The following is a 13,236-nucleotide window of genomic DNA, read 5'->3' as shown; positions in this document are numbered from 1 at the left end:
GCTCCATACCACAACAGTGGAAGGAAGCTCTGGTTATACGCATTCACAAACCTGGCAAACCAGTCAATACCGCAAATCTACGGCCAATTTATCTCGCCTCTTGCGTAGGAAAGCTTATGGAGCATGCATTCCTTATCGGAATAAACAATTACCTGGAATAAAACGAAATATATCTAAATACTATGCTGGGCTTTCGGGTTGGACTGCCGACTCAGGACTTTATGCTGCAAATCAAGCCGCAAGTACTAGACTGTAAAGCGAGGTCCATCAGAGCTATATTAGGGTTGGATCTCGAGAAAGCATTTGACAAAGCAGCACATTCGGCTGTACTCAGTCGGGTCAGCAACCTAAGCCTGGGAGAAAGGGCGTACAACTACATCCGCGACTTCCTAACGAATAGGAAGGCTGCCCTCACCATGGGGGAACTCATGTCTGAGGTGAGGGACATGGGCAGTTCGGATACCCCCTCAGTTCTCCGTGATATCGCCTATGCTCTTTAACATCATTGTGATAGGATTGTGGGGAAAGCTCGAAGACATCGAAGGATCAATCACTCCTTATGCGCTCATGATATTACCATATGGATCTCGCAAGGCAGTGATGGAGAGATAGAACAGAAATTAAAGCAAGAGGTAAAGGGGAGGAGTACCTTACAGACACACGGCTTGAATGTCCCCAGAGAAGTCAGCTTCTCCTTCACAGCCCCACCGTCAAGGGCAGGCGCCCAAGGGATACATCAAGGAGAGAGAGTACGAGGAGACACAGATTCGTACGAAGAATGGCCGCGCCATCCCCATCGTTAAAGAAGTTATAGATGCTAAGACAACATTTAGTCCAAGGGAACAAACGGCGAAACTTTTAGAAAGCTCGTTACCATGGTCACTAACGCCATTAGGCTGATCAGAGAATCACGAACAAGTATAGAATGAAGGAGGCTATCATTGTTAGGAGGCTCATTCACTCTCTTTCTATGAGCCCGATCATTTACGTAGCAACGTACTTGAACTTATACACGGCAGAAAGGGACAAAATCAATAAACTCTTAAGAAAAGCTTTTAAGCAGGCCATAGAATTGCCAGAAAGTACCAGTATTTAGAGATTAATGCAACTGGGTATGCATAACACCTTAGAATAATTGATTGAAGCTCAACAGGTAGGGGCTCAGTTGGAAAGACTAGCCGTCACCCGGACTGGCAGAAGTATACTCGATAGATTACGAATAAATTGCCATAACCAGCAGGGACCCAAGGTTGCGTTGGCCTCATAGATTAGAAGTTCACCAGAGATGCTGCCGAGGCACTTCTACATCGCGAATGCGAGTCACAGTATGCACCAATTCTGTCTCTATCACTGTACAAAAGTCAATTTCTTGGAGCTAATGGGCTGTTATGCGTTCTCGCTACTGAGGTCACTGCGTCAACGTGGTTATGACATGGTGTGTAATAGTGGTTGCCTTCAATAAACTTATGGATTGCCAAAGTATATTTAGGGAATTGTGAGATGGGAAATTAAAATTTAAATTGAAATTGAAATTCCGGTCCAGTGCGAGTGTGCATGTATGCCCGTTCCTCTCGTCCCCAAATTACGCACAAGAATTCTCGAAAATTCGTAAACTATAAAAGAAATACAGAAAGTACAGCTGCGTCAAGAACAGACGTTACAATACCTGTTCATCGTACAAAGCGGAGAAATGTGACATATTAATAGCTTGCGTGGTGCGAAGTCCTTACTGTTGACGTGAGCTTTACAAAAGTCATATTCGCCAATCATTGCTTAATTCACAGTGGCACATGTCAGTTTTGTCCGCTTTGTATATCCAAGTAGCAGACCTGGCCCTTGCGTCGTTAAACGCCACGTACCATCATCATATGTCCAAGCAGATGCAATTTGCAGAACGCGGAATTTTTTATAATTGTAAACTTTATGATATTAGATAGCTTATAGTACGTTCTTCAATTCTGATTTACGGCACATTTGGCTACAAAATTTATGGCCTAAATAATCCGTTGCCTGCAGTTTCCATATTTCTTTATTATTCAGGCAACTAACTTTATCGAAGTCGGTTATGGCGATTCCGACTGAACCGATTTCTCCCGTACATTTCCCATTTATTTAAATAGAAGCTCCCGAGTTAGTTGCCGATTCCGACTAGACATTTAGGGATATACAAACCTCAACTGGGACTTGGGTAAGGGATTCACTGAACGCTTTGTACTGAAGTTCATAGTGATACATTTACGCGCCAGGTTATTACAGCGAGCGGAAGCAATCGGTAGCCAGTTCATCCTGCACAACGTTAATCAGTCCTGTTTCGTGGTGCGTTGTTACCCGTCTCTTGATCTCCGAGCGTGCGCGTAGATCGATGGTATCGATGCGCAAGGGTGATTTGTTTTCTTGAATGACGCTCCATGCGCGATAAAAGTCACGGCGATGCACAAAAACACTTCAGATACGCAGAGCAGCGATACGCGCATGAGACACCCTCGAGCATCCAGTGTAGCAAGCGTGCTTTTTACGAGGAAAATTGCGCGTGCTGTCTTGCTTTCGTCCCTATGGAAGGTCAGCCACCGATGCATTCGTTATGTTGAACAGGTAAAATACTTGGAACATCGATGGCTTCCGCCTCCTCAATATGACTGGCATAAAGCAGTTGTCGCACCAGGCATGCCTAATTACATCTTGCGAGGGAAAAAAATAAAACTTGAAATAAAAAAAAAATCTACCATCACTCGGCAAAGGTCCCCGCCCGGGAGCGGGTATGGCATGTGTAATTTATTCTAGAGCTTGAAAAACTTTTACTATACAGAGATCTTCGCTGCTGTCCCGAGTTCATTCTTTGCATTTGCCTCTTCCCTTGCTGGCATTTGTCCATATCGTTATCACTTTTGCATCGTCGGCGTTTTGATCAGCGGCTGCGCATGTAGTGGTCGTGTCACTTCTAGTGTCCTCTAGCTTCTCCAAAATATGGAGAGCTTCAGATTTTGGAGAAGCTAGAAAACGCTGTTTTGTTCACTGAAGCACAAAAGTAACTGGAACACCAATGCATTTCGTCGGACACATTGAAAATTATCTCGAAACTGGTGCGGTTCTGAGAATCCGTTCCAAGTGAATACGCCTTGCGAACTCGCCGGCTATAATTCGTAGATTGAAATAGTGGTCGTAATGTTAATAATTAAAAGTTGATTAACGTAATTACGTTAACTAATAAATTAAGTACTTTGATTTCCCGTAGAAGCAATGGCCGCCTGATCGAATTACTTATATCAAGGATTATGTATTGTACTATTTGCCGCTGGCAATTTTTTTTTAAAGTTTGGTGCAGCTAAAGAAACACCCTGTATGTTACAATGCCCCCTGACTCCCCAAGCGCTCATGTCAAATGAACTGGCCAACTACTCTGTCTTTACCTATATCTTTCCACCTCGAGCAAGCTTCTAGTGTGGTGGCTGTCTTAAGCACATAAAACGAGGGACGATTACTGACGAAATATTTTGAAACCAATTCTTAATGCACGTAATTAAGCAATGCATATATGGAGCGTTGTAAAAACGCACTGAAAGTTCCAGGCCACCTCGTTGTTCACTGTACTTACACAATGCTAATAAATGTTCGAAAGAAAGTAACGAAGAAGTAATCAGTTACTTTTGAGTCATTCCCATATTGCTTTCATGGGGCACTAATTGGTAATTCTAAAAAGTAACAGCTTTGAATGATGTAATTGCAATCAGTTACTTTTTTTTACTGCCGCGTGTGCAAGTCTTATACAAGATACCCCACTTCGTAGCACGATGACTGGTGTGTAGGTAAGAAACAAGGTAATGCAGATGTTAAAAGCAACCCAATCCAATTCACAAATCTACTCGTATGAAGGGGAACAAGTGGGGAGGAACGAGAAAGACGAATTGGATGGGCCCTCAGTAAAGCCGTGTAGGCGCCACCATTAAGACTTTACCGAGCCCGATGAAAAGGACGAGTACATCATGAAATCTGAGTAAATAGTAAATTCAAGAGTTTCAACCGCTACGGGACAGCTGAACTTCTGTGTAGTTAAAGTTGGCTCTACAGTTCAATCTGGTGCATCTGAAGCCGTTTCGACTCTCGGACTTAGGCCACGCGCTGTCTGGACTTGCAGTTTATGCGAACGGTGCAAAGCATACGTCTTCACCGAAGTGTGGTCTCATGTGCCTCAAGTCCCAGAAAGCGCGAGCGTTCATGAGGTTCCCGCTATATAGCTGCGGCGTAGCCTCCGAAATTCCCCGCACCCCGCGCGTAGTTCACAAGCTCCTCAGTTGCCCCACAACTGAAATCTCGGAGTCTTGTGTTTGCTTCGCATCAGAGTCGAGTCGCTCCCGCAAGATGTCGCAGCAATGTTACCAGTGCTGACAACTAAAATTTGTGAAATTGGAAGAAAGGGTACGGCACAGGTAAAAATAACAGATAAAGAAAGAAAGAAATCAGTATTCGTACCACAAACCTTTTTACGAAAACCACAGCCTCTTTCGTTTAAAAAAAAAATATTCCCCAATGTTATCTCGACCTTAAGAAAAATTTAATCTGAAGTGAAATATCTTCTCTACATGTGATATGAATAACGTACACGCGTACAGTGGGTCAAATGATATTAGCAGAAACCACCAAATCGGAGGAAATTTCACGAATGAAAAGTTGCAAAGAGAGCTATTTCGCACTCGTTTCTCCGTCATTACCTCAACTTGCCACCGTATACCTCTACCATTTCCCTCAGCGAAGGTTACTTTCCACCTCTCGCACTTAAAAAGCTGACCGTGTCACGTGTCCTCGGATTGCTTAACTCGTTGCGCTGCCCTGCAGATAGTCTACCAACAGTCGTCTCCTCGATTTCAACGCCCTAAAGCAGGTTTCTGACCTCAGGCACACCTTTAATTGCATTTGGGATCCTGTACGGTTCCGGAGCTCCAGATTTCGCAGATCGCTTGATATTAAATCCGTAGGGTGTATCGTGCGCCATGACGACTCCCTTTCTTCTTTCTTTTTTTTTCCCTTCATCTGTGCTGCCGCATGCATTGCTTTTCATCATCAGTGGAGCGATGTTTACCACAGGTAAAATAAAGTGTATCTGCGGTTCAGTATCCATGGGTATCACAGTATGGGCTGTATCACAACCTGTTGCGTCAGTATACACCTTCACACTTGATTTTTAAGCGCTATATCGGTGGTTTAGAACGTATGCCTACTCTGCATAAATATGATACAGCTATTACTGATAGTTTTCACTAGCTTCGCCCTGCAGCCTTCACCCTGCAGTGGACATAAACTGGTGACCGTGATGATTCTGACGATACCAGCCCCAGTAGATTTCATTACTTTCCTCCGGCAGCACCACCGCTACATGTGGCAGACTACTATAGATATAATGCAATCTACGAGTTTTGTTGCTTTAGCGTTGTTTTAGCTGTCTTAGTTTATCCATCTTACTACGCTGTGTTCGTTGTTTTCCGCCGCGTAAACATAATTTTCATATCCTGGATAGAGTGTGCAAATTACAAGCAGCGATCAATACGAAATAGTGAGACCAACGCATAGTTGACACTCACGAGCCCCTAGCACAGAATCGTCTGCAACACCACCAAACGGAGCAGACCAATCCATGATACAGATGTGTGAACGTTGATAGCGCCTATTTCGCGATCATCAGTCATTGTCAATTTTTCTTACATAAAGTAGAAGTGATTAAAATATTCAAAGAAAGTTGACAGACACTTAAGTATCCTCAAGTGATTTGAATGCGAAAGTATGAGGTCTTGTGCAAGTTATCGTCTTTAATTAAAACTCCACCTTAATTCACCTTGCTCTAAATTGCACCAACCTTAATCCGCTTTAATTCACTGTAATCCAGTTTTGGGATTAAACACGTCGGAACAGCCACGGCGACGTCCGTCGCCGTGGCTGTTTGCCGTGGGATTTCGCAGTGCTAGCCACAGCAGTTGCAGCGACGGCAACGTGACGTCAACACTTGGTCACGTGAATTTGGTTACCATGCAATGTTAACGCCAGCCACCGGATTTCCCGCTTCATAGGGCACATGATGCTCTCGCATTAAAAAATCATCACCCTCCGGTGCAGGGCATCGAACTCAACGTCGCTTCAAACCACAACCGAAGGTCTGAACCACTTAAAAGGGCAACTCCGCTCATTTTTCGATGTCCACTGATCTTAATAAAATTTCGAATACTATACGTTCTTTTTTGCACTCTGATTATCTGTGCCAAGCAATATGGCTGCAAGCCGTTTAGTTTTCCTGAAAATTAAATTTCAAGATTTGTTGCGTGTTCCCGACCCTTTACCTTTTTACTGCACCGGGGGTTCCTGACGTCAGAGATTACACTGCCACTGAAATTGTCGCTGAAATCCCCACTGTCTGGTTCGGAAGACCTGTAAAAGGCCCCTGTGTCGTCAGGAGGCATCATCAGCTTCGCTTCTTTGGCGTTAGCACCACGTGTACTGCGTGTTCAGCACGCGTTCGGCATGTTTACATATGGTAGTGTAGCATCTGACGTCATCGACTCATCGTGACGTCACATGAAGCAGTTACCCGTTTCGGTTTCGGTATCTCGTTTATTCTTTATCTAAAATTATTCATGAATTTTTGAACTAAGTGAGTCAATCTACCCGCGACAGGACTGTCAATGCCTAATATGGTTTAAAGGAACGCCGGAGTTGCCGATTAAACAGGTCTGGTGCTACGTTATTGTGGCTTAATTACTTTTGTACAACCCGCAGCGACATGGCATGACGTACATGTCGCTGTTCGTACATGACGAAACGGAGCATATAGCAGTGCATAATTAAAGCAGGGATTTTCTTCAGCAAAACAATAACAATTATAGCATTGCTTATATTTGAACTGCACAAATACAAAACTGAATTATCCGAAAAATAAAAAATAAACACGTACAGGCCTCGAACTGGCACGGCTCGCTTAACATTTATCCAAACGAAAACGGAGGTCTCGGCGCTAACGGAACTAAGCGCTTGTGATTCCATCATCACGCTGAATACGCCGGTCATCGCCCGAAGACCGAAGTTAAACTATTCGGGCTACCTGCCAGTTCTTGGGAAGCACCACTTGGGAACTCGAAGTGCTGACGTCGCTTGTTCAGTCGTGGAATACAGGAAGCGTCCGCCTGAAGTGAAGGTTGCCTCATTTTGCAGTTCCCGGAAACGCACCAGACAAGAAAGGAAGTACACACGCGTTTGTAAGGATATTTCATTTCATTTACTCTCAGGGTCATTCGCCGTTACAGAGAGGCATACAAGAATACAAGAATGCAACTGGGTATACAAGAATGCATTTGTAGTAGGTAGGTTAATGAAGATTATCATATACAGCAGACTTGAAGACTTCGGGTACTGCAATTGGCACGACGGAGGCAGGAAGGTGGTTCCAGTCCGCGCTTGTCTTCGGAACAAACGAATCAAAATAAAAATTAGTCCTGCAGCTTGGCACGCCAACTTTGAACCGGTGGTCCATGCGGGATGAAAAGTAAGTGGGCGTAATAAAAAGCGATCGCTTTAGAGTGTCATCGGTGAAATATATTTTGTGAAAGAGGCATAAACGAGATATACGACGGCGTAAGGAAAGGTCAGGAAGATCTAATGTTTTCTTCACAAGCGTTACACTGGCTGATCGAAAATAATTAGAAATTATAAAATGAACAGACTTGTATGAGGATTTTTATGAGTCATTTGGTGTGGGGACCCCAACGGAAGAAGCATACTCTAGTTTCGGGCGCACAAGAGTATTATATAGAAGTAGTAATGGGGACGAAAGAGCCAGGGAAAAATTACGCGAAGGGTGTGTGGTTAGCATTATTAGTGTAATGTGCAACGTGCGTTTTCCATGATAGGTTGGCAGTAATGTATACGCCGAGAAACTTATAATGAGAGACTGAAGTTAAACATGAGTTATTAAGGAAGTAGGTGCATGAAGACTGGTCAGGCGTCCGTGTTATTCTCATTGCTTTGCACTAACCTATATTTAGTTTCATAGACCAGGTGCGACACCAAGTGGAGACGTTATCCGGATCAGATTGAAGAGTAGCTGCATCAGATGGTTTAGATATTTGTCTATGTAATACGCAGTCATCAGCGTAGTCTAGTTTGTGAGTCAATGGAATCAGTAAGGTCGTTAATATAAATTAGAAAAAGCAGAGGAACTAGTACGGAGCCATGGGGAACACCGGATGTTATACGGGGCATACAGGTGAGTCACAGTCATTAATTGAAACGCATGGGTACGGCCCTGCAAAAAGCACTACGTCCACTTCATCAGATTAGTATCAAGATTTAGTTTACTAAGCTTGAAAAGTAGTAGACCCGCCGTGGTTGCTCAGTGGCTATGGTGTTAGGCTGCTGAGCACGAGGTCGCGGGATCGAATCCCGGCCACGGCGGCCGCATTTCGATGGGGGCGAAATGCGAAAACACCCGTGTACTTAGATTTAGGTGCACATTAAGGAACCCCAGGTGGTCGAAATTTCCGGAGTCCCCCACTACGGCGTGCCTCATAATCAGAAAGTGGTTTTGGCACGTAAAACCCCATAATTAAAAAAAAAAGTAGTAGTTGATATGACACAGTATCATATGCTTTCGCAAAATCTAAAAAAAAAGAGCAGTCCACAAATGATGAACAATCCAAAATGGAAAACAAATCATTGGTGAACGCAACCAGTTCAGTTTCGCAGGAGTGGCGTTTGCGAAAACCATGCTGATTAGGTGTGAAGAAACTGTTCGATTCGAGATGCAACATCAAGTTAGAATATATTACATGTTCAAGCAGCTTGCATGGAACTGATGTTGATGAGATAGGCCTGTAGTTGTGGGGGCTATGGAAATCGCCAGATTTATGCACCGGAACCACCTTCTAGTCATACGGCAACGTGGCACTCTGCAATGACTGCGAAAATACATACGACAGCATAACGGTTGAACAAGTCTGGGTGTTTTTCAAAAACTTGTAGTTAATAACATCGGTAGCACCTGATGATGAAAGTCTTGCAACTTGAATGAGTTTAGAAATGCCTGCCCAGTCGATAAGGATAGGGTCCAATTGAAAGAAGTCAGGTGCAGAAATAATAGGAACGGTTATTGGTGCAACATGTGAAAAAGACTATGAAAATGTGTCATTAAGATACAGCACTGTTTATTTGAGACAAAGAATCCTCCATCGTTCTTCAAGCGAACTTCATCAGATTCGCGCATGCCGATAAAATTCCAAAATTTGCGGGGATTCGAAGTAAAGGTTTAATGAAAATAATTGTGTTTAGCACCGATGAGAGCACGTTTATATTCCGCAGCGGTAGATTGATAAGCCGACCTTGCTCTGTCAGTCACAAGTTTCTCGCACCGGCGGAACATGCGCTTTTTCTTGTTCAGTAAGCGTCTGAACCATGGCTTGAACCACGGCGAATGTCTCTTGCCAGATATTCTTCGCAGCGGAATGTATTTATCGATGAGCGCTTTGCCTTGCGTTTGAAACAACCGCCAGTTCTCTTGTACTGTGCGTTCCCAGAACTGCGGAAAGAACTCGTCAACGAACTTTTTCAAAGCAGTTTTAATGGCTTGAAAGTCTGCTCTCCCGTAATCGCGGACTATTTTCGAATGTTTCGATGGTGCGCCGCGAGCGCGATGGCGTAGTAAAATGGATTGCAAGGTGGTCACTTAGACTTGCCAGTAGGGTTAGGGAAGAGACAGAATCGGGATAGTTGGTGAGCACGAGGTCGAATACATTTGCACATGAAGGAGTAACGCGAGTTGGCTCTTGTACGAGCTGGGAAAGATTAAATGCAGAGCAGAGGTCAATGAAAGCTATACACTCGAATGATTTAGTAGCTACAATGGGGTTGGAATCGTTCCACTGAATACCTGTAAAATTGAAGTCACCCATAAGAAAAATTGGCGCTTTCGGGTATCGAGACACAACAGACTATCGTAGGGTTCACACAAAGTAATGGCAGAAAGCGGAGGCCGATAACATGCACAAACAATGACATCGTGATGGTTTAGGGTAACGCATGTACAGAGAAATTAAAGCTCTGATTGAATCGGGACGACGTAAAAATTTATGCCTTCAGAAACGGCAATCAAAACACCGCCCCCTGATCGGTCACTTCAGTCATGTCTGTCTTTTCACAAGAGTTCACAATTCTTCACTTTACTTGACAACCAAGTCTCGTTTAAAACAACGACATCCGCTAGACATGTGTCCATTAAACAGGATAAGGTATCGCGCTTCTTTAATATACTTCTGATCGCAAGAAATGAATAGTCGGCGATCTGCTTCGCCTGAACGGCCGCTGATTCCCACGTCGGAGCACTATGAGGGTGTGACACACTGGAAGTTGTATCATTATCGGAGGCATGTGCCCGAGGAAAACCAGCAACGTGTTGCGGATCTGATGAAGATACGCGGCCACCAGATGCAGAAGCGCTAGGGGAATCTATTTCACAGACGTTACTAGTTTCTTTGCAGTAGACGTAGCATTCTTTATTTATATGTAATCGATCATATCTTAGGTTGTAGGGTTGTGTGGTGGCTTTGGCGAAATCTATCGGCTTTTCACGTATCTGCCTCGTTGCTTTACAAAAGTTCTCTTCTAGAGCGACTCCCGTATTTTTCAGTTTAGACATGTGTGCTAAAACACTCTCTCTTGTTTTAAACGAAGCAAACTTAAGAGCTATAGGACGATTTCTGCCGGTGACAAAAGAGCCAAGTCTATGCGCTCGTGAAATTGCGTCTGCAGGAAGTTCTACAGATAGATGATCTGCAAGAACGGCTCGTACGGCTTCTTCGGTGTGCGAGCCCAGCCTTCTGAAAAATTGTCCTTCAGTCCATACATGGTTAAGTTTTCACGGCGGGAACGCTCCTCAAAGTCGTCAAGGCGTGCTTGCAGTGCAGCGTTTTCAATTCGCACTACCAGCAGCAACTTGGTGAACTTCGGCCGCATCCACATCCTGAGTGCTTTCGGGAGCGCTTACTTTCCCTTCGACAGTTGTCAATCCCGATCGGAAAGCGAGGAACGCGATAGGGCAAAACACTCGTGCTTCGCACCAGACGCCCCCTTCACACACATAGACGAGCCAAGGCTGCGCGTATCAGCTCCGTCGCAGCGTCGCTCGTCTTTCCGCTGAGCCTCTGCACCTCCCCGACCAGGGGCGCGCTCGTGCGCACCTTCTGCAGCGCGTCCGCTCCTTCGGCGTCGCTCTCGCGGTCGCCACCTGCATTCACGAACTCGGCCGCTTTCTCGTGGAGACGACCATTCCTCTCCACGAGCTGCTCCATTTCGAGGACAGCCTTGGAGTCATAGTCAGGTACCCGGCCAACATTCAGATGTATCACGGTGTAGTTTTTTCTCATGCCTCGCAGGAGAGTCGCCAGGATGTCGTCGGTGATTTCAAAGTACCTGCAGACGGAAATCACGTTCAGAGTGCCGTTGACGGCCAGCAGCTCGGACAGGGACGTCGCTATTTCTGGCGTCACCGAGTCTGCGGACATGACGAACGAGGTGACGGAACGGTTCTCTTTCAGGGCGTCCAGAACCTTGACCAGCTGCTGCTCGTTGCCCGGTTTGACGGGTGTATGATTGTCGATTTCCTTGAGAGTCGTCGTCCGCTTTGCAACCGAAGCGATGCCATCCGCGAGGTCGTCGAATGTCTCATCGATCGGGTCGAAGTGGAGCGCGCGAATTCTAGTGTCTGTGGCCATGGCGTCGAAGAACTCGCGCAGAACATCCCGGTCCACCGAAGCGCTGAGCCTGACCGAGAGCTCGGGCCAACACGCTTTTTTGCGGATGAGCCTCGTAAGCAGCGGCAGAAGCTGCTCCGTCCACACTATGCGAAGCCTCTTGAAGACTTGCTCATAACGGTCCTCCTCCAGCAGAGCCGACACACTTTCCGCTTCCAGGGAACACTCGTCGGTAAGGTCCACCAGCTCCAACGTCGAGTTAACTGCCAACATCTTCGCGAATGCGATCCCGCTCTCTGAGGACACCAGCGCCTCCGCTAAGGTAAATCTCTTGAGCGTGTTGTTTACCATTAGCGCTTCGATGAGCGCTTCGATGAGCGCGGCGGGAACCTCGTCGTCACCGCTGAACCCTAGGGTGAATTCCCTCAGCGTCGTGTTCTCTGGGAGGTAGTTTGCTATGCCCTTCGCGAATGCGGTCCCTATGTTCAAGCTGTGCAACTGCAATGAACGCAGTCTGCCGAACACTCCGGAAAGGTTGACGCTGAATTCTTCCTCCTCTTCGCATACAATCATCAACACCCGAAGTTCTTCGAGCGAGGAGCACCCTTCGAGGCGGCCAAATGCGATCCTGAACGCCCTCAGCGACATTTCCCATATGCAAAGCTTCCTCACGGGTGGACCCACAATCAACATGCGTCGAAGCACTCTCGCCTCCTTATCCGAGCACTCTCGATATACGAGCGCTGCGCCACGGTGCGAACATTCGCTCCTGGAGCATGCGGGGTCGTCGGGCTCGTCGTTTTCTTCCAGCCCTTTCTCGAAGAAGTCGTTGACTTTGGCGTCTTGGCACCGAGCCCCGCTTTTCATTGCCTTGGTCATTTTCTCAACGGCACAACACTTCAGGAAGAAGAGCTTTAAAGCATTTCGACACCCTTTTTGTCACGATCGTGAAGGAGCCAACAGAGTGGGCGGTTTGTTTAAAGCTTATCACTGTAGGGGAGCGGTTCCAACCGGCTCCAGCGTTATTATGATGAAGCTTAACGATGGAGTACCCGGTTTATCATATTGCCTTGCGCAGCCCGTCTCAGGTACGTGTAAGCAGCTCTTCAAGTCTTCCAATTAGCAATCACCTTTGCAGAGAGAGAGCGTGCTGGATGAGGGCTTGCTGGCGCTGTCATCAAATCTTTCTGAAACCTAGAAAGAAATAATGCAAATGTAAGTCTCTAACCACAGAACCAAGCTGACAATAATCGCTGTGAAGAGTTAACATGAAAATGCGAAGGACAACAGTATCTCGTCAACCACACGAATTTTCTTATTCAGTATGTTTTCATGTACCGCTGCATTGCTGTATTTCTTTTTATCTGACCAGCCTAGTGGCTACACTTAGGCGTTGTGCACCTGAACACGAGGTCAGGGTTATATTATCAGATACTTATATTATCAGATCGTGAGAAGTGCTGTCTCTAATGAAACTGGAGGCGTTTGCCTCCACCAAGCTCTTGCTATTCAACTG

The 13,236-nt window shown here is 45.8% G+C and overlaps 1 protein-coding gene across 3 annotated transcripts in view; it reads right to left on the bottom strand.

Moving 5' to 3' along the window:
• Positions 1–7,232: 7,232 nt before the first annotated feature.
• LOC126528155 (uncharacterized) overlaps positions 7,233–13,236 on the bottom strand; it is a 28,323-nt gene continuing 22,319 nt past the window's right edge. For all 3 annotated transcript variants that reach the window (XM_050176021.2, XM_055069163.1, XM_055069162.1), the window contains exon 2: positions 7,233–12,914. In XM_050176021.2, coding sequence (XP_050031978.1) covers positions 11,100–12,599 — 1,500 coding nt within the window. In that variant the 5' untranslated portion in view covers positions 12,600–12,914 and the 3' untranslated portion in view covers positions 7,233–11,099. The remainder of the gene's footprint in view (positions 12,915–13,236) is intronic.

This window comes from Dermacentor andersoni, chromosome 9, assembly GCF_023375885.2.
Source record: "Dermacentor andersoni chromosome 9, qqDerAnde1_hic_scaffold, whole genome shotgun sequence".
NCBI classification, from domain to species: Eukaryota; Metazoa; Arthropoda; class Arachnida; order Ixodida; family Ixodidae; genus Dermacentor; species Dermacentor andersoni.
The sequence above is the reverse complement of the archived record's forward strand: the minus strand, read 5'-3'. Positions and strand labels throughout refer to the sequence as shown.